Source organism: Muntiacus reevesi, chromosome 12 (assembly GCF_963930625.1).
Source record: "Muntiacus reevesi chromosome 12, mMunRee1.1, whole genome shotgun sequence".
NCBI lineage: Eukaryota > Metazoa > Chordata > Mammalia > Artiodactyla > Cervidae > Muntiacus > Muntiacus reevesi.
The window spans coordinates 17,151,687-17,179,418 of NC_089260.1; the positions used below are offsets into that span (position 1 = coordinate 17,151,687).

The following is a 27,732-nucleotide window of genomic DNA, read 5'->3' on the forward strand; positions in this document are numbered from 1 at the left end:
CAGAATTTTTCAGCAATAAATTCTACACTCACTAGAATATATTCATTTATTATATAACTGGTTACACAACACAGTTAGAAAAGAACATTAGAATATCACACTTTATCTGATTACATTGATTCCTCTGTCCCTCTCCCTTATTGCAATATTAATTCTGTTAGTTATCATGATGAACTGGAACTGGATAAGGAAAAGTCTAGTGAAAAAGTATACATAGTTTTAAAGCTAAGATATTTGATATTGAGTGAAGTGTCCCCGTGGTTTCCAAAATAAAAATATCCAAAATAGCATCATGATTGTTGAACCGAACTCAGTATACTAAGGACAGAATGCAACTACAACTGTGGAGAAACAGAGAACGGGGCAGCCTATTACTTTGAGTACATCCTTATTGGTAGGCTCAGAGTTATATAAGAAAACAAATTGGTGTTTCATCACCTTCTTGTTCTGATGCTGTGGACGGATCAGTGACGTCCAGATCTCTTTTTCAATGATTCCATTTCTTAGAGCCACAGCTGATTAGTCATGTCTTCAGATCTTAACCCCAAGTGCCTTTGTAGTGTTTTAGATTAGGTCTCTCATTCATGCAATATCAGAACATATAAAAGGCTTCATGAAGCCAGGTCAATATATATTTTAGGGGAAGAAAAAAGCACGGGGTTTGTACTAATTGTTTCAGATTCACCATTTGTCATTTATAAGTCATTAAAAACAAACTGTATAACTTTGGTTTGCATTTTCTTTTAATCTTGAGATAAAGAGAGTTCTGAAGTCATCTTGATGAATATGGTCCATCCAGGAAAAAAAAATGGGAAGGCTCACATTTCTTCCATTGGTGGTAGGAAGGTAGGAAGCCTTTCAACTTCCAACCCCTTTCATGGTCAAGATCACCTTTAAGACCATTTTAAGAAGTTAGACTTTGTCTTCAAAGATCTTCCTTTATGGTCCCAAAACCACAGTCAACTTCAGCTATCTTAATCTTGCTTTTTCTTGGCAGAAAACTAGAATAGTCTTTCTGTTACAAGTAAACAGAGAGGTCAGAAATATACATGAGATGAAATAATTTCCATAACAACAATAATAGTTAAAAAGCCAAAGATTAATATTTTTAAAAAGCAACAGAAAGGTAATATCTATTAAGCAATGATTGTTTTAAATGGTTTTACCCTGAACTTCCCTGGTGGAAGAGTAGAGTGGAGAGGAATCCATTTGCCAAAGCAGCGGATACCAGTTCGACCCCTGGTCCAGGAAGACCACCGTGTCGCAGAGCATCTCAGCCCCTGCACAGCTGCCGGGCCTTTGTTCTCGAGCTGGCGCCCAGCGGAAACTGCTGAAGCCCACGCGCCCAGAGCCTATGCCCCGCCGCAAGAGAAGCCCCCACCCTGAGAAGCCCCGGCACCGCAACGAAGGGTAGCCCCCCTCAGCACAACCAGAGAAAGCCCCCGCGCATCAGTGAAGACACAGCGCAACCAAGTAAATAGATAATTTTTTAAAATGGTTTTAGCCTGCAGCAGCTGTGTTTCAGGGGTAGGTGTACATCTGTTAACTGCTGAGGGTGCCCCCTACTGGTACGAAGAGGCATGTCCAGAGCACCTTTGCAGGCGCTGGCGTGTCTCCAGGTAACACCTGAACTCTGCCTCTCTTGTCTTTTCCTCATCTCTTAAAGACATACAACTTTCTGTTTTTGCCTTCACCAAAATCTTTAGTGCACATCCCTCACAAAGTTTTTAAGAAAAGTATTATAGACATTTTAACATACTTTAAGAAGTTACAGTTGCTGCAGACCTTCAGTGAGTGAATAGTCGACTTTCAGTGTTTATAAAACCTCTAAGACTGGGTTTTGGCCCTGGACATAAATGTGTGGCAGCTCACCAGACAGAGCAGCTAAAACTTTTTTTTTCCCCCTATGAAGAATTTGTCTTGATAGACGCCTCATGGCAGAGTAATTAAAGGAACAACAGCAACAAAATTTTATTTGTTAACCAACAAGGAGTGTTTGAGAATGGATACTAACTCCGTCATTTACCAGCTGGGTGACCTTGGGCAAGTTACTTAACCTTTCTTCTGTTTTCAGTTCCCTTGGCTACAAACCAAGGATAATAATAATATCTGGGTTGCTGTGAGTTCTATGTGGAAAGCAATTATAACAGTGCCTAGCTCAGGATAAGCTCTCTACAACGGTTGGCTAAAGTAAGTTGGAATTCAATATAGTTGGGCACCAGGCTCCCTTCCAAAATGCTGGCCCTGCTCAGAGCGTGACAGAGGTTCACCTGCTTCAGCATTGCTGTTTATCTGTGCTGACTGGCGTCTCTGTCGTTCTAGGACAGTGGTTCTTGAACTCAAGCATGCATCAGACTCATTTGGAGGGCTTGCCCAATACAATTGCTGGGCCGCAGCCCCAGAGCTTCTGGTCCAATATGGTTGGGACCTGAGAATTTGAATTTCTAGTAAGTTCTCAAGGGATGCTGACCCTGATGGTCTAGGGACTCCATTCTGAGAACCACTCTTTTAGAGTAATGGTTTCAATCCTGGCTGTACTTTAGATCACCTGGGCAGCTAGAAAATCCCACTGTCAGGCCCCTCAGAAAAATTTATTACTAAACCAGAGTCTTTGAGAGTAGGGCTCAGCCATCATGTTTTTTGAGTTCTTCAGGTGATACCATTATACAACCAAGTTTGAGAACCACAGCTCTGTGCCATACTATGCTGCTGACATGGATGAATTCAAGTGATGAAGTTATCTTAAAGATAAAGACATTGAAGTCTGGTGCAGTGTTTCCCATTGGCATTCTTGCTATAAATCCTGAACTACTGGATCCACCTTTTGGGGTGGGAATTTGCATTTTAATAAGCACCCCAAGCATCCCTTTTACACATTCAGCTTTTTTGACCTCCCTGAAGACACATAGCCAGTAACTGGTGGAGTTCTCACTGCCTGTCTCTGATGTAAGCCGCCAGAAGTGCTGTTATTATGTAAGAGAGGCAGGTCTGCTTTTAGTCTGTGTTTAAAATTTTTCTCTGAGCTTATCCACTCAAGGAAGGACCTTATATATTTATAAATGCTGTACTTACATACTAACTACCTTTATACACACAGCAGGCTCTGTGACGGGAGCTGAACCAATAATGAATCCCATCCCATGCTACTTAGAGGCCACCTTTATTTCATTCACCCCCACTAAGATCTGAACCTCTAAAGGAAAAGTTAGTTAAGGACACAGCTGTGGAATCAGACTGCTTGCTTCCTTTTACCACTGATAACCTGCGGCAAGTCACCTCGCCTCTCTGTGTCCCAGTTTCCCCAGCTGATTTGAGGAATGGTGATACAGTACCAATGATACAGGGTCATGGTGAGGATAGCTGTGTTAATCCACAGAGAAGTACTTTGAATAGGGTCTGGCCATGAGTGTTTATTAATGCTTTCTATTATGATATCTACTGCTACTGTTATCTGCACAGCAGACCTAAATGCTTGAAGAAGCAGTTTATCAACTTAAAGGCTGTTTTATACAGAATACACTGCAGAAAGCCTATGAAACTAAAACATACACACTAGAAAGAACATTTGGAAAAAAAAAACTGCATGGAGTGGAGGAGAAAATCACTAGAGTTTTGTGTTCTTCTTGGAACTTTTGTATATATAAATTCAGGAAAGCATTTCTCCTAGCCCAACTGGGTTCTACAGTAAAAACACTATGTTTCTGTGATGGTCGTCCAGTTGGACCAGTCTGCATGGAGGAGCTTCTGAGGAAGAGAATTCTGGCTTAATCTTAAAAGTAGAATGACTTTGGTTACTTAAAAGGGGGAAAACAGGCAGATTTATCAAAATTATAATATGCCCATTACATAATTTTACTCACAGACCTGGTTTTGTTGAATGTGGTATTTTTTACTTTTGCCTTGTTCTGGAACTTCAATCTGCTAAATAGATTAGTGAAATGTCAGTCAGCACAGCCAGAGAAGCAGCACACAAATAATCTATTTAACCAGCACATTTCTCCTTCCACGATAATCCTCTTAATGGTCCCGAAGGCTGCCAGTCAGCAGGACACCTGCCTGTCATCTGCACAGTCCCCCTTCGTTTGCAAGTATCTCAGCGTTTCAGAAATTGAGTCCCCGAAAGTGAAGTGAAGCTTAATGCTTAACATTGGTGGCTGCCTACGGATTTTGTGATTTAACACAGCTTTTAAAAGGACTTCACACAAAATGAACTCCTAAATCCAGAAATAATCCACAGAGCTCCAATCCATATGCTGAACCAAAGCCAAATGGGGCTCTGATTATTCAAAAGGCATCATTAATCAAGAGAAGAATCAAACTGAAGTTTAAGGCACTTGAATATACCTCATGCACATAAGGTAAACCTAATATAACAGTCAGGGGCCCAGCAGAAAGCAGATGGCTTACTCCCAGGGTAACTGAGGGAGTTTTCTACAATGAACTACTTAATGGAGGTGTGGGAAGGATTGAAGTGCACCAGTGAAAGGGTGTAGCGAGTGGAGAGGAGCTGGGGTGGGTGTGGGTTCTCACCACTTCTGGGTCTGAAGGGGTGAGGGGAGCAGCTGGTATTGGAACCGGAGTGGCCGAAGCAGCAGGTAGGAAAAGTCGCTTCAGGAGCTGTGGCCCTGAGCCGAGGACTGGGCCAACCGCAGAGATCCGGCAGGGACAGAGTTGGAGAAATAAATACCCTGGTCTCCATTTCCTCCCCTCACTGGTTTCCCCAGGGGTGACCCCGGTTGGAAGCTGGAGGTCAGAGGGTAAGGTCATAGCACACCAGGGTCAGTCCCCTAGCCAGGGTTTAGGGGAAAGGACTCTTAGACTTTTCTTATATTGGGTTGGCCAAAAAGGTCATTCAGGTTTTTCCAAGCATACTGAAAAACCTGAAAGAATTTTTTAGCCAGCCCAACAGAAAAAGAAAAGAACTAATATTAAAGAACTATGCATTCAGTGCATATCTCAGCTTATCACTCTATCATCCTAAATGTCTCTTTCCTAACTGCTTTTCTTTTCCAATGAATAAACTCCTTGACTCTGGAGTCTCAGCTTCTAGCCACTATATATGGTAAATATGCTGCTGCTGCTAAGTCACCTCAGTCGTGTCCGACTCCGTGCGACCCCATAGACGGCAGCCCACCAGGCTCCCCCGTCCCTGGGATTCTCCAGGCAAGAACACTGGAGTGGGTTGCCATTTCCTTCTCCAATGCATGAAAGTGAAAAGTGAAAGTGAAGTCGCTCAGTCGTGTCTGACTCTGGGCGACCCCATGGACTGCAGCCTACCACGCTCCTCCATCCATGGGATTTTCCAGGCAAGAGTACTGGAGTGGGGTGCCATTGCCTTCTCCATATATGGTAAATATAGGCATCAGTAAATGATAGAATGAGGGGGTGAATTAACTAAGTTGCTTATTATTCATGAGATCATGTCCCCCTATATAGAGCAGGACATTACAAAATAAATGGGATAAATAACATGGTACTGCAAAAGAGGATTATTTTTTAACTATGATTAACTTAATTTTTCTGTAAAATATATCACTTTGAAGTATACATAGGACTTCCTTTAGGTTAGTATTCTCAATAGAGATGTTCATATATTTGCAGCCTATCTCAGTAGTTTTAAAAAATCATTATTAGGTCTTGATAAATGAGAAAGAAATGTTCTGATGCCTTGTGTCTTGTCATTTTATCATTTTACAGCATTACAAGATAGTAAGTAGTCTTGTGCACTGAAATACAGAAGTTGGGGGAAACTTCGTGGAATTTTTCTCTCTCCTAGTCTCCTTCCCTTCCTTCTCCCTATGTAAAAATAAAACACACTAGAATTGTTCAGCAATTTCTGATATAGTTTGTTTCCTTGACTTATTTCAGTAGGCTTTTTATATTTTATATACCAGGGTGATGAAGTTGGGGGGGGGTGGAGTTAATCCATTTTTCATAATGCGGGATTCCTGCACTCTCTCTCTCTCAACAGAGAGTTTCTGCTGATAGCATAACCCTTCATTCCTTCCCCTCTGGCTCTCTGAAACTGTCCTCCCGCTATGCTCAGACCATCCTTGTGATGGCTGCACTGTCAGTACCTTTTCTGTTTTCTGAACTGGACAAGCTATGCAGAGGCTGCCGATCCCGGGACATCAGATGGCACTGCCCTTGGCGTTTCCCCTTCTCATCACATAACAGAAAGACACTTCAAAGTACCCAATGGCCTTTTACACTGTCTGATCTCGCCCCAAATGAAAGAGGAGTGGAGAGAGAAATATATATAGTTACGTAACTGGGGAGGGGATAAGAGGTATGAGGCAAGTTGGAATCAGAAGTCCACCTTGTTCTTTGCCATTTTTTAGAAAACCAATTTAGAGATTCAGACCCACTGTTAAGTAAACCTAAGGAAAAATTATATGAACTAATAAAAACAAACTAGGTATAGACTATTTTAAAAATAGTTTTCCAATTCAGAAAATATTTGCTAGCATATTTCTGATAACTCTCATGTATTCAGATTATGGTTCAATGTATAAATAATGATAATTATAATGACGATAATACGCTTTCAGAAGCTCCTTAGGAATGAAAGTGAAAGTCATTCAGTCCTGTCCAACTCTTTGCGATCCCATGGACTATACAGTCCATGAAATTCTTCAGGCCAGAATACTGGAGTGGGTAGTCTTTCCCTTCTCCATGGGATATTCCTAATCCAGGAATCAAATCAGGGTCTCCTGCATTGCAGGCGATTCTTTACCAACTGAGCTATCAGGCACGCCCGTATATCCTGTATGTAGGGAATACACATACTACATAAAATCCACCTGCTTTCTTTTCTTGGTGTCTTTTAGATTTCTTTACATAGCAGAGATTGCTGCTAGCCTACTCCATTATTCATTCTGTTCTTTCTTAGTAGTAACACCCACATTTATTTGGAAAGACAACATACTCTGCAAAAAGACTACATTTACCAGATTTCCTTACAGCTGGGTGGGGACCTGCGATGTGACTAGCTCTTGGACAATGAGCTATAAGCAGAAATTCTATGTGGGACTTCTGAGACACCTCATTAAAGAAAAAAGGTGAGTGCATCTGCATACTTTCCTTTTACTTGTTGTCTAGAATGTGCATGTAATGGCTGGATCTCCAGCAGTCATCTTGGGCATGAGGTAAAAGCCACACACTGAAGAAAGCAGAGCAGAAAGATCTCTGGTGACACCATGAAATCACTATCACAGCCCCATTCTGCCTGCTTCTGGGCTTTCAGATGCGATAGAAACAACTTTTATCTTGTCCAAAACACTTATTTTGTCTTGTTTTGTCTTTTGTTATTGGCAGTCAAAACTACGCCTAACTAATATATTTTATTTTCAAATAAAATAATCCTTTAATTTTGTTCTAGTTAAAAGTAGAAAATATTTTAAAAAATCAATTTAGGTTTTTGTATAAGAGCACAGCTCTAAGAATAATGTTACATGATTTTCTCTTTTCTGGTTTTTCAATTAATACTGTCTTAAGAATTTAACACTTTTTTTTGCTGCATGTCTACATTTTTCTTTTGTACATTCATTTGACTTCAAATCTTAATCATCTCTTCATAGTGGTTCAAGCCTTAACCTTTGAAACCATTGCTTAAAGCTAACTAAGCTAATTAGCTCTAAGTTAGCACTAAATTTCTTCTTTCACTTCTTCCTTCTTACCAGGATAAAACAGTACTATTTAATCTCTCAAGGGACCATCTGCTTTATTTATGGGGTTCAGTTAGTTACAGTTTTCTCAGTTTTTCTTTCCCTCCCCGGATTCTACAATTATAAAATCTTAGAATTTATTCTGCCTTGTAAATTAGAGACCTCTGCATTTTGGTCTATGAGACTTCTATAAGTGATAGGTGTCAATTCAGGCTTTATATGTTTTGCCTAGAAAGAGAGTAAATGTCACAGTGTAACATTTATATGGTTACTTTAAGCTCCATAAAATGACTTGTTCTTATCAACTGTGCTTTGCAAGGAGATCCAGTCAAAGTTCAAAGAGATGATCTGTCTTTTCTATCTCCTTTCCAAGGTCCCATTCTACCCAGGGGTTTGTATTAATAGATGAAATTCCAGACTAAAATGTGGACTATTCCTACAACATTCTCTTGAAATGTGAACTATTCCAACAGCATCCAATTTTCAGAGGAAAAATCTTAACTTCTTTCTAAGAACCAACATAAGGAAAGAAATAAAGAGTTTGTGAAAATAAAACTTGATGAGTATTTGGATAAGGCAATACAAGTTTTATTGACTACCATGCTGATTTTTTCTATCAGTCACCAGGATAAATTATAGATTTTAATTTGCATGCAAATCTATGGAATATGATGGTGTGGTTGTTTTTCTTGAAAAATTTAAATAGATTACTACCTCCTCCTATTGTAGAGAAAACTCTTTTAGATAGTCATTGTACAAGTATTTCCTGCATCAAGTAGCTTACGCTTTATCGAACCACATTTGAGAGCACTTCTCCCTTTTAATGGGGCTGTATTAATTGCTTTTGTCTCTCTCTGTCTCTCTCTCTATACAATACATATATAAAATGATATATGATATATTTAAGTTTATACATATTTATCATATACATATATTTAAATTGAGGCCTAAGGGGGTGCATCCTCCATAGGAGGTTAGATTTTATTATGCTTTAAAAAAAAAAAGCACGCTTGATTGTTTTATTGGTATGATTTGCTATTCTCTAGTACATTTTGAAGTGTTCCAACACCAAGGGACAGTGAATTTTATCCTTCCTGGGAAAATATTTTGAGTTCTAGAAGAAAGAAAAGTAAGCATAAAATGCAACATTTTTCTGAGGAAAAAAGCTGCAAAGTCAAGTAAAGATCAGTGTTAAACTAAAGGTATTATCCGCCCTCTAATAATACACTAAAATTAAAAACATTAGGAAAAGTTTTTAAATATTTTCTGTTGTATTTTTAAAGCCCAGTGTGTTATCCTACAAGAGAATTATGTTTGTAAATGTCATTTTTAAAAATCAAACTGTACTGTCTTACTTGGGACAAGCTTGTATCCTGGTGGTGACAAGGCAAGTAGAAAGTTTAGAATCTCAGGAACTCTCTTTACAGCCCCAGCACCAACACTTTCAATGAATAACTAGGCCTTTATTGAAGAAAAATAAATTTTACACTGAGAAAAAATGATAGCCTTGAGAGCTTCTTTTATTCGATGGCTTCTCCAAACTGCTAAAGGCATTTTAATTTAGTACAGTGGAAGTATCAAGAAGCTGTGAGTTCCATCTAGAGACAAAACTTCAGAGCTTATTTAAGCTCATACCTGCCATGCTGATTCTGTCTATGTTGTTGCTTTTATGGTAAATCTGGAATCTTCCATTTGGGAGAAGGCAGAAATACAAGGATACAGAGTAGAGTGTTAGCAAGTTCTCAGCAATCCAAGGACAACTGGCTTCTCCCTGGGAAATTGGCTTGAATTCTGAAGACTGAGCTCCCAGAGAGCTGAGAAGCTCACTTCTGGGTAGTTGGGTTTGTCCCTGGATTTGAAAGACCCTGATGCTGGGAAAGATTGAGGGTGGGAGGAGAAGGGGACGACAGAGGATGAGATGGTTGGATGGCATCACCAACTCGATGGACGTGAGATTAAGCAAGCTCTGGGAGTTGGTGAAGGACTGGGAAGCCTGGCGTGCTGCAGTCCATGGGGTCGCAAAGAGTCAGACACGAATGAGCGACTGAACTGAACTGAACTGGAAGGCCAGACTCGCTGCTGGCCCAGGAAAATTCATCAGTGGAGTTTAATGTCAGCTGATGGTGGAAACAAGCACAGACACAGATAAAAGCACTCACCATTTCTGGGTTCTCTGCAGCTTGCTTCACCGTCTTTTCTGAGATCATCTTTTTCAAGCAGCTACTCAGCAAAAAAGCCTAAGAAACCCAGAAATAAAGAACTCTCTCAGTTAAAGACTTCATTCTCTTCCTTCCCTCTTCATACTGCCCTGTCCTCCAAAAGTATGCTTTTAAGAATTTAGAGTTCTTTGACTTTCATTAATTTCATAAGCTGTAACCAGCAAGTAACCATAAATTTTCTCAATTACAGGGATATACTTGCAGTAAATTTTTTAAAAGATAGATTTAAAATGACTAGGATCTCATTACTAATCTTTTTCAAAAGTGCTCCCTTACATCCCCCTTTTTTTTCTATTACTTTGTGAACGGCTCATGTCTTATGAGCAAAGAATAATAAAAACCACTTCTAGTCACAATCAAATCAAATGATGATGGTCAATCTTCCACTTAACTGTATACATAATGATTGAGAGATCTATCAATAGGCATACATATTAACCTGTTTGAAAGGATATATTAGCACCTTATGGCTCTTACTGAACTGAAGACAAAATTAGTCGTTTTTCTTCCTTTTTTAATTTTCCAGGTATTTTTAGTCACTCATTGTTAAGATTGACCATTGCCCCTAACACCACCTGTGGCTTATCATTGGCTCATCACTGCTTGTGGCAAGACACACGTCATATACATCTTGGTGCACAAAAGCTGGGGTTTTCCTTTCTCTAGGAACTTTATCCCATGTGCCAAACTTAAGGTTCCGCTGTGACTTCCTTTTGCTCCTTTCCCACAGATGTTTTTTCCCCCCTCTTTTTCTTGTTCTCAACTCTTGGACTGTTCATTTCTCATTTAGCCCCACTGAGGTTTCAGACAACACGAGCTCAAAGCTTGAGGCTAGAGAACTTTAGCATAAATTTGTGCTCAAGGATGGTCCCTGAACTTGGGGGTGAGGGGTTGACAGAGAGGAGGAGAGGGGAGAGGGAGGGAAAGTTCAGGTTACAGTGGCAGCTGATGTAGAGAGCTTTTGGAGGACGGGATACAGAAAGCAGAACTAGAGGGCGAAGGGGCTACGTAGAGGGGGCATTTCAAAGTTTTACAGAGCTGGGTTGCATTTTATTTAAGCAGAGAGAAAAGAGGGGAAAGAAAGGGCTGCCACCAATAAGGAAAAGAGTCACGGATGTGGGGTTTATACACAGAAACAAATCTTCCTTCCTGCCTCAGCGAAGAACGAGCCCTGTTTATCTGTGCATATGTGTCACCTATGCAACATCAGGGTACGAAATAGGTAAATGACAGCAAACCCTGAGCCGATGCAGCTAGGAGGGGTGTTTAATGGTGTCCCACAAGGTGCAGACTGATTCCATATGCCTATACAATGTACTGAAGCCCATGTGCCTAGAGTCTGTGCTTGGCAACAAGAGAAACCGCCGCAGTGAGAAGCCAGAGCACTGCAACGAAGAGTAGCCCCTGCTCCCTGCAACAAGAGAAAGCCCAAGTGCAGCAACAGAGACCCACCACAGCCAAAAAATAAAATATGAATAAATCAATAAATCTTACTGTATGTATATAAAGGGACTAAGCTTCCATTTAAAGGATCCAGGAAAAAGTTGGGCCAAGCCTGCATTTTGTATTTGCAAGGCACACAAACCACGTTTCTGCCTTTTGCAGAAGTAGCCCTTGGGTGCACATCGATCAATCCACACTCCAAAGAAAGTAAGACCTCACTAGGACTCTTTTCAAAGGATGTTTATTGCACCTCTCCTTAGTGGCTTAAACTCATTTGTACAGACTAGATTAAAAGACCATAATAAAATTTAACTACCGCACTTAGCATTCGGAGGGAAGAGGGTGGTTTTGCTGCCCAAATCTCTCTGTGTGCTTCCACGTGACTGCAGATCTTGCCTCAGCAAGCCATCCTATCACTTCCCTAAGGATGTTTTATATTTAAGGTGAATCTGGGGGACCATTTCTTCAACCTGGGATTTTGATTTAGTATTTTGTTTTTCAGAGGACATGGATATCTATTATCTCTTGATCAGAACTGTACTAGTGGAGAGTTAAAACTGAGCTTTGGTTGCCTAAAACTGGAATGCTGCATGGAATACAGAACTGAATGTGATCACCAGGCGCAGTGGTAAAGAATTCACCTGCCATTGCAGGAGATGTGGGTTCGATCCCTGGGTCAGGAAGATCTCCTGGAGGGGGGCATGGCAACCTGCTCCAGTATTTTTGACTGAAAAATCCCATGGACAGAGGAGTCTGAGCAATTGAGCCTGAGTACGCACACCAGGTACTCAAGTTGAATATAATGTTGATGCAAAGATTACTTTGATATTTTGGTTTTGTTTTAGAACACTTGCAGTTTTGACTCCAAATTGAAATAGTTTAAGTTAGCTAAGTAAAAAAGAATTTCCAATTGAATCTGGCATATAGAAAATTAGATTTTTAATGGATTTTTTATTTAAAGTATTTCACATTTACTTCAGATTTAACTATTGCTACCCAAAAGCCATTGTCCCTCCTTCCCTAGTAACAGAACCCTGATTTGAGAATGACAAAGTACCCAGCTCTAGGCAATGACTCATGCTTATCCTAAGTTGGTTATGAATCCTGTTCCTCTATGATAAATCCTTGCTTCCCAGATTCCCTTGAAGCCAGACTGCCTTGAAGCTGGGAGTACTCATGTGACCCAGTTCTGGCCAGTAAGACAAAATGGAAAGTCTACTGGGGGGTGGGGGGGTGGTTCTGAGGTATGACTTTTGCTTTTATTTACTTGGAAAAGGCCAAAAGAATTATAGGGATGCCAACATCTCCCTCTAGTATTCTTACTAAATGAGATGATAAAAATTTGTATTGTATAAGCCAGAGGCTGGCAAACAAATTTCGCTCCATCCACTTGTGTTTATAAATAAGGTTTTATTGGAACACAGCTATACGCATTTGTTTACATATTATCTGTGGCTTCTTTTGTGCTACAACAATAGAGTTAAGTAGTTGCAACAGAGACCATATGAGCCTAAAAACCTAAAATGTTTACCATTGTTGATTCCTTCAGAAGTTAACTAATCCATGGTCTAAGTCACCGATAGTTGAGGCTTCTGTTACTTGGTGAATAAATTTATTTCTAATTTATATGAAAGCTTTGGTAACAAGTAAAATAAAACAGTCTGAGAGCCGGCTCACAGGAAAATACCCCGATGCTGGGAAAGACTGAAGACAAAAGGAGAAGAGGGCAGTGGAGGATGAGTTGGTTAGATTGCATCACCGACTCAATGGACACGAGTTTGGGCAAACTCTGGGAAATAGTGAAGGACAGGGAAGACTGGCGTGCTGCAGTCCTTGGGGCCGCAAAGAGTAGGACCCGACTTAGCAACTGAACAACCACAAAATAAAAAAAACCAAAACAAATAAAAGGTATTACAGGCCTAAGAGCGCATGTGTGGCATACTCTAATAATCTGCTCCACTTGGGTTAGGGCAAGGTGCTTTGTCCACCCCAGCATGCAAGAAGCACTGTAGTTTTTCCTGCACATGTAGTACTGAAGGTCTTCCTGCTCTGCCCTGAGAACTTACCTGTTTGGTGTAAATAACAAACCACTGCCAGTGACTATCCTCGCAGTACTGAAATCTGAGCTCTAAGTTCTGGTTGAGAGTTTGCTGTGGCCCATCCGTATCCAGCAGAGTCCCCTACAAAGGAAAAGATATTACTTGACATTCAGCAGGAATTTAAATGGCTCTGATGTGCTGCACAAAATATCAAAACAGCTGAGAATATCCCTATTCCCAAGACGCTATCAGTCTTTTGGGGAGCCATGAAAGTACAATAAATCATCATAGTTTGATATAAGTATTATAAGGGAAGCAAACACAAGTCTATGGAAGTGAACAGGATGGACATCTAATCCAGGAGTTAAAGGAAGTTCTGGTGGGGTGAGAGTGGAGGGAGGGTGTTATCTGAGCAGAAGAAGAAATTATCCAAGTTTGTTGTGTGTTTTTTTGAGGGGAGGGGGTGTGGCGGTAACCAGTGGTTTCTGGAAGAAGACAAAATAAGTGCAGATGCATGAGGGGGCCTGGCGCACTGGAGTGTGGCTGAACCATTCGCTGTGATGGATGGGGGCTGAGAGAGGAAGGGCAGGACCAGAGCCCGGAAGCCTGGTAGGAAGCACCTGTGATTTTTGCTTTACAGCATTGATCGCTTTTTCTTCTGGTACTAGAGTTTCAAATTCCCTTGGGAAAAACCTTTCACTGTGACTCTCAAGCTACCACAGTCAGGAAAGGCTGCCCTCTTGGAGGGTGCCACGTGACCCGAGCTGAAGCCAACTGGATAAATACTCTGGGTCTCTCATTCGATTCCAGGGCAGAAGGATCCAAAGAGCAGGTCCTGATAAAGAATCCCTGTTTTCTAGAAATCTTGAGCTCCTCTGGTTCCTGGTTATCCTGAGCCTCTGTTTCAGTCTTTTTTTTTTTTTCTTTTTCACCCTTTCTTTTAAATCAGTGGATTATCTCATATCCCTCTAACAAATCCTTTTTTTTCCCCCCCACTAGAGCCAGAAGTATTGGTTTCTACTATTTGCTACCAAAAGAGCCCTGGCTGTTACAGGTTTTACAAGCTAAGTGAAGGAGTCTGAACTTCATCTTAAGGGCAACAGGCCATTTGTCAAAATATTTTAAAAGTTGAATAATAACACAAATTTGTATTTTAGAACTATGGGTCTGATAGCATCAATGTAAAAAAATGAACTGAGAAACAGTTGTTTTCAGACATAGAACAGCAGAGAATGCAGAACTGTCAACCCTGAGAAGTAGAAAACAAGAAAGGTGAGCCCTGTAGTCACCCAGTTTACTGCCTGGAGGAGTTTCCAAGATTCAGTACAGGGAGGGAAACCCAGAGTCCAGGGGTCTTGCTAAGTTGGTGAGAAAGAGATAAAACTCCGTGAAGTGGTGGTTAGAATTTATGGGATAGAAGACTAAAGACAAAGGTCTTACATAGAGCAAGAGCTCTAGAGAGCACCTTTCAAATCTTTTGGCTAAATAATGATTTGTGCATGTGTGGGAGATGCACAAATTTGCATCTGGGAAGTCTGCAGAAAGAACCACTGAAAAGCAGCAGGTTGCACAATTCCAAAAGCTCTTAAACCAGCCTGGAAATAGTTTCTATCAACCAGAGTAGAGATAACATAATAAACAAGACTCAGAGAGTTCTAAGAATGGCAGCTATTAATAAGTAAAGTACTAAATTAGTCCTCCAGACTGCTCTTGACTTGCCTTAAGAAAGCTTAAAAGCAAAGTCTCAAAAAAATAAAACTAATTCTAAGTAATTAAATTGTGTGACAGAACAAAATCCAATTTTCTTTAAAGGAATACAATAAAATCCAGCATTCAACAACATAAAATTCACAGTGTTTGGCATACCATAATAAATTACCTGGTGTGCAAAGTCTGAGATAAGTGTACTCTGCAAACAGGAGAAAAATCAATCAATAGAAATGTCAGAGCTGATGGAATTAGTAGACCACAATATAAAAACAGTTATTTTAAATATGCTCCATACAATCAAAAATTTAGAAAAAGTAGCATGATAAGGAGAGAAATGGGAGATATAAAAATGACCTTAATGGACTTTCTAGAGATGAAAAATAATGTATAATAGTAGAAATAAAAATATAATGGATGGAAAGACACACATTAGTTGCTACAGAAGATTGATGACCTTGAAATCATGACAACAGAAACTACCTAAAATTAAGAACAGAGAGAAAAAAAGACTGAAATAAAACCACAGTGAGATACCACTTTACATCCACTAGAATGGCCATATTTAAAAGAGAAAAACAATCAGATAATAACAAGTACTGGCAAGGATATGGGGAAATTGGAATCCTCTTATGCTGCTGGTGGGGATGTAAAATGGAGAAGACACTGAATGACAGTCTGGACTTTCCTCAAAAAGTTAACCGTAAAAGTTAATCACTATGGTAGAATTACCAGCAATTCCACTCTTTGGTATATACCCAAGAGAAATGAAAACCTATGTCCACATTAAAAAAAAAAAACAAACGTATGTACAAATGTTCATAGTAGCATAATTCATAACAGTCAAAAGGTAGAAATAACCATCGATGGGTAAGTGGATATATCCATACAATGGAATATTATTTGACCATAAAAAGGAATAAAGTACAGATACTTGCTAAAACAAGGATGGACCCTGGAAACATTATGTTAAGTAAAACCATCAGTATGTCTTTTTTTAACTGTTCAACCTGCTTTTGGAATTGTTCAACTGGCTGCTTTTCAGTGGTTTTTTTTCCCCAGACTTCCCAGATGCAAATTTGTGCATCGCCCACACATGCACAAATCATTATTTAGCCAAAGGATTTGAAAGGTGCTCTCTGGAGCTATTGCTCTATGTAAAACCCTTGTCTTTACTCTTTTATCTCATAAATTCTATCCACCACTTCACAAATTTTTATCTCTTTCTCCTCAACTTTACAAGACCTCTGGTCTCTGTTTGGGTATCCCTCCCAAAAAAACAGTCACAAGCACCATGTTTGATTCCATTAATATGCTAAGTTCAGAACAGGTAAATCTATAGAGGGGGAAAGTAAATTAGTGGTTTCCAAGGCCTGGTGGCAAAGAAGTAACAAATAAAGGGTATGGAGCTTCTCTTTGAGGTATTCTAAAATTGATTGTGGTGATGGTTACACAACTCTGAATATACTGAATGCTACTGAGTTGTACACTTTATATTGTGTGGAATGTAAATAATATCTTGATAAAGCTGTTACAGAAGAAGAGAATGATGATGTGGTATTGGTAGAGGGATCTAGGCCTCCCTCTGTGTGTCTACACAAAGATCAATGGAACAGAACTAGACCCAACTGATTTTTAACAAATGTTAAAATGTGCCCAACTGATTTTTAACAAAGATACGACAGCAATTCAATTGAAGAAAGATAGCCTTTGCAACTAATGGTCCTGGAGCAATTGGACTTCAGTTTCACACCTTACATGACAATTTACTCAAAACAGCTCATGGATTTAAATGTATAACCTATACCTATGAAATCTTTAGGGGAGGAAAAAAAAAACACCCTGGGAAAAATTCTTCAGGATTTAGGGTTTGGCAAAGAAATTAGACTTGACACCAAAACACAATAAAGAAAAATAACTTCATCAAAATTAAAGTCTTTTGCTCTGCAAAAGACCCTGTTAAGAGAATGAAAAACTACAAAGTGAGGGGAAATACTAGCAAGCCACATATCCAAAAAAGGACAAATATCTAGAATGTAAGTGCTCTCAAAACTCAATAGTAAACAAAAAATCCAATGGGGAAATGGGAGAAATTATGAAGACATATCACCTAAGAAGATACCCAGATGGTAAATAAGCACATGGAAAGATGTTCAACATCGTTAGCCATGAGGGAAAGGCAAATTAAAATCACAATTGAGTACCAATACACACTTATCAGGATGACTAAATAAAAAATAATGACAGTACCAAACGGTGATGAGAAAGTGGAGAGACTGGCTTGCTCATACATCGCTGGTGGGAACGAATAATAAATTGGCACAGCTCCCTTGAAAACAATTTGGCAGTTTCTTAAAAAATTAAACTTCCAGCAATTGCACTCCTAGGCATTTATCCCAGAGAAATGAAAACTTGTGCTCAGACAAAAACCTATAAGTGAATATTTATAGACACTTTATTCATAATAGCTAATAACTGGAAACAACCAGATATCTTCTTTGGGTGAATGTTTAAAAAAATTGTGGCTATTCTATATCATGGAATACTGTTCAGTTGCAAAAAGCAACAAACTATTGCTATATACACACCAAGCTGAATGAATTTCCAAAGAATTATGCTGAGTAAAAAAAATCCCAAAGACTACATACTGTGTGATTATATTCATGTAACATTCTTTTATTTTTTAAGGTAACGAATTCCTTGTTTTTATTTATGTTTACCTCCTAAACGCAGTCAATTCTTGTTGTTTACACTAGCTATGATCTATAGTTACCATAAACACTGCATTAGTGAGTTCTGACACACAGTCCAAGGGGAAATATAGGTTTAGGCTCTTGTGAACCTCTGGTCACAATATCTTCATCAACTGACTGATGCATAACCTTGTTTTATGTGTGTGTGTTTGTTTTTTCTAACTGAGGTTATAATTGGTGTGCAAAAAAACTGCACATATTTAATGTACACAATTGAAGAGTTTGGACATATGCATATCCATGAAATGATCACCACAATCAAGTCATAAATATATCCATTACTTCCAAAAGTTTTATGTAATATTCTTGAAATGATACAATATGAAAACGGCAAACAGATTAGTGTTGCCAGGGGTTCAGGAAGGATGAGAGTGGGAGTAAGCAGATGCAGCTATAAGAAGCCAACACGAAGGATCCTTGCGATGATGGAAACGTCTTGACTCTTCGTTGTAATCAATGTTAATAACCTGAGTAGTGATACTGTACTCTGGTTTTGAAAGATGTAATAATTGAAGAAAAGTGTGTAAAGTGTATGCAAAATCTCTGTACCATTTCTTTCAACTACATATGAATCTATAATTATATCAAAATTATTAAAAAGTAATTAACTGTTGAGAGCAAAAATAATTATAACACAGTATGAGGTTTATAATATATCTAGAAATAATGTATGGCAACAAATACCACAAAGGACAGAAGGGCAAACAGGTATACTGTTGTAAGGTTTTTAAACTTTTTGTGAAATGACGTAATATTCAAAAGTAGACTGTAATAAGTTAAAAAGATGTATATTAAAGACTCTTAAGTAACCATAAATTTAAAAGGTGTGGCTAAAAAAACAATGGAACAAATGAATGTCTAAATAATAAAATAATCCATAGAAGACAAAAAGGAAAAAACTAACAAAATTCAAAGAAATGGACAAATCTACAATTAAATTTGAAGATTTTAACACTCCTTACAATAGCTGATAGAACAAGTAGAGAGAAGTGTGTAAGGACAGAGGAGACTTGAACGTCATTAACCACTTGACTTAATTGATACTTCTAGGGTTAGAGTTGGGGCAACACATGCATTCTCAACAGTGGTAGCATCTACAGTCTTCTCAAGTGCACGCTGAACATTTCAAGATATACCAAACGTTGGCCACAAAACAAGTTCCCATAAAGGGACTGAAATCATATGATGTGTTTTTTTCTTCTGACCCCAAGAGGGAAAGAGTGGGGCAGTGAGAAGGGTTAGGAGGCTGTGGGATTTCATCCAGGCAGCAAATGTTGAGATCAAGACGTGAAGACAGAGAGAAAAGGAGAATCTTGAAGGTCAGCAGTGCCATAGGATGATGTGAAGAGCCGACTCACTGGAGAAGACCCTGATGCTGGGAAAGACTGAAGGCAAAAGGAGAAGGGGCCGGCAGAGGATGAGATGGTTAGATGGCATCATCGACTCAGTGGACATGAATGTGAGCAAACTCCAGGAGACAGTGAAGGACAGGGAAGCCTGGCGTGCTGCAGTCCGTGGGGTTGTAAAGAGTTGGACATGACTTAGCAGCTGAACACCACCACCACCATCAGTGTCATACAACAGATAGGTCTGCATCAGCAATTAAAAATGTAAGATAAGAGAGAAGTTAGGGATAATTTCAAGATTGCTGGTTTGGCAACCAGGAGTGGTGGTGGAAGTCCCATTTATCAAGTTAGGGAACATAGGAGGAAGAACCCTAGGTTGGGCATATGGAAAAGGTTGCGTCCGGTTTGGGGAAAGGCTGAGTTTCAGGTGTCTGTGAATCATTTGGTGAAGATGTCAAGAATGCGGTAGGAAATACTGGACCTGTTGACAGTCATCTGGGAAACTGACTTCAGGAGATAAGTAGAGGAGACAGTCTAGAAATGGAACCCCAGGAAACACTAGCATTTCAGGAGTGGTCAGAGGGAGAGGCAACCCACAAAAATTAAAGGAGGAAGCAGGGGGAACTGTGAAAAGGAAGACATGGTTGACATATCAAATGCTGCAGACAGGCCTAGTACTGAGCCAGCTAAAAAAATCCCCATGGGCTTCTTGGATTTAGTAGCTGGGTGTCATGGTTGCTTTAGTAGCGTTTGTCCTCTACTCGTTAATCTCCATTTCCTGTGTAAATGGGATAATGCCTCTTAGCTCACTGGGTTATATTTAAGAACTTAATTAAGAAATGCTAATTACTTCTTATAAATATTGACCTTTGTTTTCCTCTTAATGAAAAAAAAAAAGAACTTAATTAAATAGCATATGTGTCATGGCCTAGCATAGCGCCTGGTACAAAGTGAGCACTCAGTAAGTCTAGTCAGAAAGCTCTCTCTTGGAAGGACATGGCAATGCAGTTGTGACGCCAGAGATCCTTACAAATAGCTCTGCTGGACTATTTACAATAGCTAGGAATGGAAGCCACCTAGATGTCCATTGGGAGATGAATGGATAGAAAAGTTGTGTTACATATACACAATGAAATATTACTCAGCTATAAAAAAAAAAAGAACACATTTGAGTCAGTTCTAATGAGGTGGATGAAACCAGAGCTTATTATACATAGTGAAGTAAGTCAGCAAGAGAAAGACAAATACTGTATATTAATGCATATATGTGGAACTTAGAAAGATGGTAACAATGATTCTACAAGCAGGGGAGCAAAAGGGACACAAGTGTAAAGAACAGAATTTTGGACTCTGTGGGAGAAGGCGAGGGTGGGATGATCTGAAAGAGTAGCATTGAAACATGTATATTACCATATGCAATTTACACGACCAGTGCAAGCTTGAAGCATGAAGCAGGGCACCCAAAGCTAGTGCTCTGGGACAACCTAGAGGGATAGGGTGGGGAGGGAGGTGGGAGGGGGGTCAGGATTGGGGGGACACATGTGTACCTGTGGCTGATTCGTGTTGATGTATGGCAAGAACCATCACAATATTGTAATGTAATTATCCTCCAATTAAAATAAATTAATTTTTTAAAAATTAAAAAAAGAATAGCTCTGCTGGGCAGCATCCAGTTTCCAAGCATAGAGATCTTGGTACTGAGCACATATTAAGTGTTCAGTAAATGGTAGCTGTTATTTCTACATGTTTTGTTATTACTTTAGATATCCTTCAAGCAGTAGAGAAGTCTATTGTTGGAAGGGGAGAAGATGAGTGTCTCTACAGCAAGTGTGAGGAACTTGTAGTGGATAATAGGTAGGTTTTACTACTAGATGATGCTTCGTGCATGCTCAGTCCTGTCTGACCCTTTGCGACCCCATGGACTGTAGCCCACCAGGCTTCTCTGTCCATGGGGTTTTATGATGCTTACTGTGGCTTAGATTCCAGTCCACTCAAGGTACTGATTCAAATGACAAACCTGTCTCCCCCATACCAACACTGTCATCCAAGAACACTAGGATTTTTAAAACCATGGATGAAGGCTTTAAATGATGGGAAAGGCAAGGTGCCAAGATACTCACAAGGAAAGTGACCTGCCAGCACTTCACTCTGTCCATCTGGAAAATGACGTCCAGGGTCTGGTTATCAGGCAGGGTTATGCAGCAGCTGATCTCATTATTGCCGACGGAAAGAAGGGCCTGGCAGCCCGGCTCTGGGTGGTCACAGGTGCAGGGTTCCAGCTGCACATATCCATAGTGCCGGACCTCCCGGGCGAGCGCCAAAAACTGCTCCAAAACGGGGTGGGGATGGAGGAAGCAAAAGACTGCTTGAAGCGGATGAAAAATCTCAAGTCAGAAGCTACTGCCATTCTAACACCAGGAATGGAGTCACAGTGAAAGCACCTTTTTCTTCCAGGTGACGCAGATGAAGACAACGCCCCACGTGCCGACAGGGCTGCCCAAGTTCCTGGTGTGTGCTTCCTCATTGACCATCATGTCCCTGCCCTTTGTACAGTGCCCAGACATAGTGGAAATAAAATATTCAGTGTGTGAGTGATGAAGGAAGAAAAGAGTAGGATGTAATCGAATGAGTAGTTATGATTCTATCTCAGCAGATTAGAGCAGCAGAATAAACAAAAAGTGAATATTTAAGATGCTGTGTTTAAAAAAAAAACAACTAAGCTGAGGTCAAATTTTTACAGGCTGCTTTATATGCTGGTGGTATTCACTGTCAGAGACAGTGGTGGAAACGGCAATGAAGTGAGGGCGAGAGTGAATCTGATATCTAAGTCGAGTTTCACGGCCCCAAAGTGCCAGCAGAATGTTGAATGTTGGTGATGTTTAAGGTTTAGCTTTTCCCTCTGCTTCTGTTGTTACTGAAGAACAGAGGACAGCTGTGGTCACACCTGTGGTCCTGGCATCATGTCCTGCTAATGTCTATTGAGGACCTTTCAACAAAGTGATCATTGGCGATTGCCTTCAGGTAACCGGCCATCAGTTTAGTGACCTCCACTTTGTTCTTCCAGCCTTCACCATGGTCCTACCTGATGGGGTGGAAGATGTGTGTCCAGAGAAGGTAGTTCTCAATTTACCACGTGGTTAAGTCATAAAGAAGACCACTCAGCGACAACCTGGCTCTTTCCCAATCCTGTCCTGAAGCAAGGTAACTTACACCTCCCTTTTGAGGGCTACGTGAGCGCTCTCTGATAAAGGGAAACAGGCTGAGACATGTGCCATGAGGGACAGGTGACTCTTGGTGCCAAGTGGTGGAAGTATTCCAGGCTCCCGTCCCTCCCAGTCACGTGTTGGACCAGCTCATTGCACTGAGGCCCATGCATTCAACTTAGGAGATGTGTTCAGCTGCCAGACCTCCCTTTGGGTCAGTGGAAGATATCAGAAATGACAGGTGGTGACTAGATATTACCTGTGTGGTAGGAACAGGGCCTGAGTAATCCCGCCACAGAGCATTTAGAGTAGTTTCATGGCTCTTGCTACAAAACTTTTTTATTATATGGTATAAATCCTTAATTGTTTATTTTACTCTTTGGTAACACAAAAAATTTGTAATAAACTGTAATACAGTCTTGGTTGCAGTGCTCTAAAAGAGGTGAAAGTCTAAAAAAATTTTTTAAATAAATAAATAAATAAAAGAGGTGAAAGTGTTTAACTAAAAGTTAAGCTCCATTTCTCTAAGAAGTTGGTTATGAATAAGTAATTTGTTCAAAATGCTAGCTGGCACCTGCCATTCAAAGTGAGGAGCGGGGGGAGCACTGATATTACTGCCTGTGTGAAAAGCAGAGAACAGAAATCTAAAAGGATTATCTACTTGAAAACGAGTTTTGTTTTGTTATTGGACACACCACACAGCTTGCAGGATCTAAGTTCCCCAACCAGGGGTTGAACCCAAGCCATGACAGTGAAAGCACCAAGTCCTAACCACTGGACCACCATGGAATTTCTGAAAATTTGTTCTTTTAAGAAGTACCTGAAAAAGATAATTTAACATGTAGAACTGCAAAAGGTATATTAGAGTTTGGCAAACTTACCTGCAGAGCCATCTAGTAAATATCTTCAACTCTGTGGGCATAGGAGCACTGATGCCAGTACCTACCTGTATTGCTCTAGCACAAAATCACCATCTGACAATACTTAACATGAGTGAGTGTGGCTATGTGCCAATAAAGCTTTATTTACACAAACAGTGGCCCAGGGACCATAGTCCAGTCTCTTTCTGATTTAGATCAAATGACTGCTCCTTTAAATTAATTTCACTCATTTTCAATTCCAAGTTTTCTTGTACATGCACATAAAGTAAAGCAACAGTTGTTAATGTGTTGACTCCATTAGCAGGAGAATTTTACAAACACTTAAATAACATTGGTTTTCATAACAGTATTCTTAGATGCTTCAAGAGAAAAATCATTTGTTAACTTGAAAAATGGTTCAGTTTTTTTCAAGTGAAAAAAAGAAAACCCCACACATACTCTATCCTGAAGCAGTATATGTGAGTCTGACAAAATAAGACATATTTTAACAAAAGAAATGGCCTCTCCTTCATTGTGTTATCTTTTTTATTCTTTATATTTAGCCAACTACTAAAGCATTGACTTCAAACAAAATGCAAAGAAAATTTAGAAGACTAAATTCATGCACTCAAAATGAGAGCTTTTAAAGATCACTATTAAAATAGTATGATAAAATGATGTTAAACATTCAACCATAGAAAATAAACTTTGTTTTATGGCAAAAACAGAAATTTTGTCAGAGCATAGCAGCATGGTTAAAAACAATAGTCTTAGTGAAAAGTTTATAGACCAGAAATGTCCTTAGAATTGGTAACTGTGTCCAAAGCAATAGCAACATAATATTCATCAAAATAAAAGCTGTAAGTATAAAAATTTGCAAACACGCAGAGAAATTGAACTCCAAAATTTCTGAGACAAAGCTGTAATGGAATACCAATGGGAAAGTGGGAAAGTTAGTCGCTCAGTCGTGTCAGACTCTTTTCGACCCTTTGGACTGTAGCCCTCCAGGCTCCTCTGTCCGCGGGATTCTCCAGGCAAGAATACTGGGGTGGGTTTCCATTCCTTTCTCAAGGGGATCTTCCCAACCCAGGGAAGATTCTTTACCATCTGAGCCACCTGGGAAGATTTCTCAGTATGCTGCTGCTGCTGCTAAGTCGCTTCAGTCGTGTCCGACTCTGTGCGACCCCATAGTCAGCAGCCCACCAGGCTCCTTTGTCCATGGGATTCTCTAGGCAAGAATACTGGAGTGGGTTGCCATTTCCTTCTCCAAATTCTCAGTATACCAAGGCGGAAAATACTAAATCATGGCAGTATATGCTTTTTCTCTCTTTTTTTTTTTCCGCAACTCATCAGTAAAATTCTCAAAATACGGTGACTTTGAAGGATGGCTTTCTATATCAACCTAAGTGTAAATGAGTCATCTAAATTTTATTTGCATTTTCTTCAAAATCAGTGCTTTGGTGATAAGCATTGGTAAAGTATAAAGGATTTTACCAAAAGATAATACAATGAAGCAAAGACCATTTCTTCTGTTAAAATATGACTTTTCAGACTCATATACTTCTTGGGGGTATGTCCATTGGTACTGTGCCATCTTTATGGAAGTTTTAAAAATGAATATTAAGAAGTAATGTAAAGAATAATAGAACATATATTCTAGACAGACGATGTTGGCTGCTGTGTTCAGGGACCTTCAGCCAGGAACAATACCAGGTGTTGGGAACACAGAGTATGTATTATATAAATTAGACAGACTCAGTCCTGGGCCTCCTGGTGCTCACTGCCACAATGATTTACAGACGCAAATCCTGGAAACAACCTGACTTCCAATAATAGGAAATTGGTTAGCTAAATGATAACATAATCATAAAATGGAAAACTCTGCATCATTAAAAATAATGTTGAGGGTCTATATTAATTAACTTGGCAAAGGACGCACACTATATTGTATTTTTTAGAATCTTTAAATGATAAGACTTTATTAATTTTATAAAAAGAAAAATCAATGAAGGTATTCTCATTTTTAAAAAGAGCCCCATTTTTTAGTGCTTGATGGGTTTATAAATTACAGAAACAGCTCAATTCCAATATGTTTCTCTAACTCCCTTCCAAGAGATTTCTCTTGGTGCAATATTTCATTCACCTCTGTTTGGTTGTCTTCTTTCTGGAGAGCCTCTAATTTCTGCCTCTGCACCTCCGTGGGTTTGGCCCATTCTTTTTCAATATCTTGTATTGCCTTAAAACAATAAAAGTTGTAAAATTAGCAAACTTAACAGAAATGAATTAACCCAACAAAAATACACTCGTGTATGAAAGGCTATAAAAACAGACCCGAGTGGGCATATATAAGGATTTAGCAGGTTATAAAGGTTACATTTAAAATTAACTGGGTGTGGGTACAATGGTTTGGGTACAACTGGTGGCACTTGGAAAAGAAAATAAAATTCTCTCTTTCCGCACACCACCCAATCAAATAAACACAGATAGGTTAAAGATTTGAAAGTAAAAACCATAAAAGAACCAGAAGAAAGTAAAAGTGAGTATTCTTATCTGATCAATAGGAAATATCTTTCTAAGAAACAAAGACAAATAACATACAAATGATATGTAATTACGTAAAAATATTAGAGCCACCAAGAATAAAACTAAGAAGAAAATGGCAAACCAAGGCAAAATTGCATCATATATGGCAAAGAGTTAATCTTATTTATGTAAAGCAATAGTAAAAATATAAACATCTCTAATAGGAAAATGAAGAAATGCTATATATCAGCAATTAATAAAAAGGAATTCTAAATGACAAATACAGATTGAACCTCACTAGTAATCAAAGAATCTGTTTTCCTCTCAGCTTGGTGAAGACCCATCAGTTCAGTTCAGTCGCTCAGTTGTGTCCAACTCTTTGTGACCCCATGGACTGCAGCACACTAGACTTCCCTGTCCATCACCAACTCCTGGAGCTTGCTCAAACTCACGTCCTTTGAGTCGGTGATGCCATCCAACCATCTCATCTTCTGTCATCCCCTTCTCCTCCCACCTTCAATCTTTCCCAGCATCAGGGTCTTTTAAAAAGAGTCAGTTCTTCACGTCAGGTGTCCAAAGTATTAGAATTTCAGCTCCAGCATCAGTCCTTCCAGTGAATATTCAGGACTGATTTCCTTTAGGATGGACTGGTTGGATCTCCTTGAAGTCCAAGGGACTCTCAAGAGTCTTGTCCAACACCACAGTTCAAAAGCATCAATTCTTTGGCACTCAACTTTCTTTGTGGAAAAGGAACTGGCAACCCACTCCAGTGTTCTTGCCTGGAGAATCCCAGGGACAGGGGAGCTTGGTGGGCTGCCGTCTATGGGGTCGCACAGAGTCGGACACAACTGAAGCGACTTAGTCGCAGCAGCAACTTCTTTTATAGTACAACTTTCACATCCATACATGACAACTGGAAAAACCATAGCTTTGACTAGATGGACCTTTGTTGGCAAAGTAATGTCTCTGCTTTTTAATATGCTATCTAGGTTGGTCATAACTTTTCTTCCAAAGAGTAAGCATCTTTTGATTTCATGGCTGCAGTCACCATCTACAGTGATTTTGGAGCCCAAGAAAATAAAGTCTCTCACTGTTTCCATTGTTTCCCCATCAATTTGCCATGAAGTGATGGGCCCACATGCCATGATCTTAGTTTTCTGAATGTTGAGTTTTAAGCCAACTTTTTCACTCTCCTCTTTCATTTTCATCAAGAAGCTCTTTAGTTCTTCTGCACTTTCTGCCACAAAGGTGGTGTCATCTGCATATCTGAGATTATTGATATTTCTCCTGGCAATCTTGATTCCAGCGTGTGCTTCATCCAGTCCAGCGTTTCTCATGATGTACTCTGCATATACTTAAATAAGCAGGGTGACAACATACAGCCCTGACGTACTCCTTTTCCTATTTGGAACCAGTCTGTTGTTCCATGTCATGTTCTAACTGTTGCTTCTTGACCTGCATACAGATTTCTCAGGAGGCAGGTCAGGTGGTCTTCTATTCCTATCTCTTTAAGAATTTTCCACAGTTTGTTGTGATCCACACAGTCAAAGGCTTTAGTATAATCAATAAAGCAGAAGTAGATGTTTTTCTGGAACTCTCTTGCTTTTTATATGATCCAACAGATGTTGGCAATTTGATCTCTGGTTCCTCTGCCTTTTCTAAATAAAGCTTGAACATCTGGAAGTTCATGGTTCACATACTGTTGATGCCTGGCTTGGAGAATTTTGAGCATTACTTTGCTAGTGTGTGAGATGAGTGCAATTGTGCAGTAGTTAGAGCATTCTTTGGCTCAAAGAATGGTGTGATCAGATAACCACGATCTCTCACCTAGAACCAGATATCCTGCAATGTGGAGTCAAGTGGCTCTAGGAAGCATCACTACAACAAAGCTAGTGGAGGTGATGGAATTCCAGTTGATCTATTGCAAATCCTAAAAGATGATGCTGTGAAAGTGCTGCACTCAATATGCCAA

At 39.6% G+C, this 27,732-nt stretch overlaps 1 protein-coding gene across 1 annotated transcript in view; it reads right to left on the reverse strand.

Moving 5' to 3' along the window:
- Positions 1-925: 925 nt before the first annotated feature.
- SNX31 (sorting nexin 31) overlaps positions 926-27,732 on the reverse strand; it is an 80,231-nt gene continuing 53,424 nt past the window's right edge. The window contains exons 9-15 of the mRNA XM_065903565.1: positions 25,381-25,473; positions 21,295-21,498; positions 13,396-13,509; positions 9,827-9,904; positions 3,865-3,921; positions 2,271-2,273; positions 926-1,015 (exon numbers count right to left, since the gene is read on the reverse strand). Of these exons, the coding sequence (XP_065759637.1) occupies positions 926-1,015; positions 2,271-2,273; positions 3,865-3,921; positions 9,827-9,904; positions 13,396-13,509; positions 21,295-21,498; positions 25,381-25,473 (639 nt within the window). The remainder of the gene's footprint in view (positions 1,016-2,270; positions 2,274-3,864; positions 3,922-9,826; positions 9,905-13,395; positions 13,510-21,294; positions 21,499-25,380; positions 25,474-27,732) is intronic.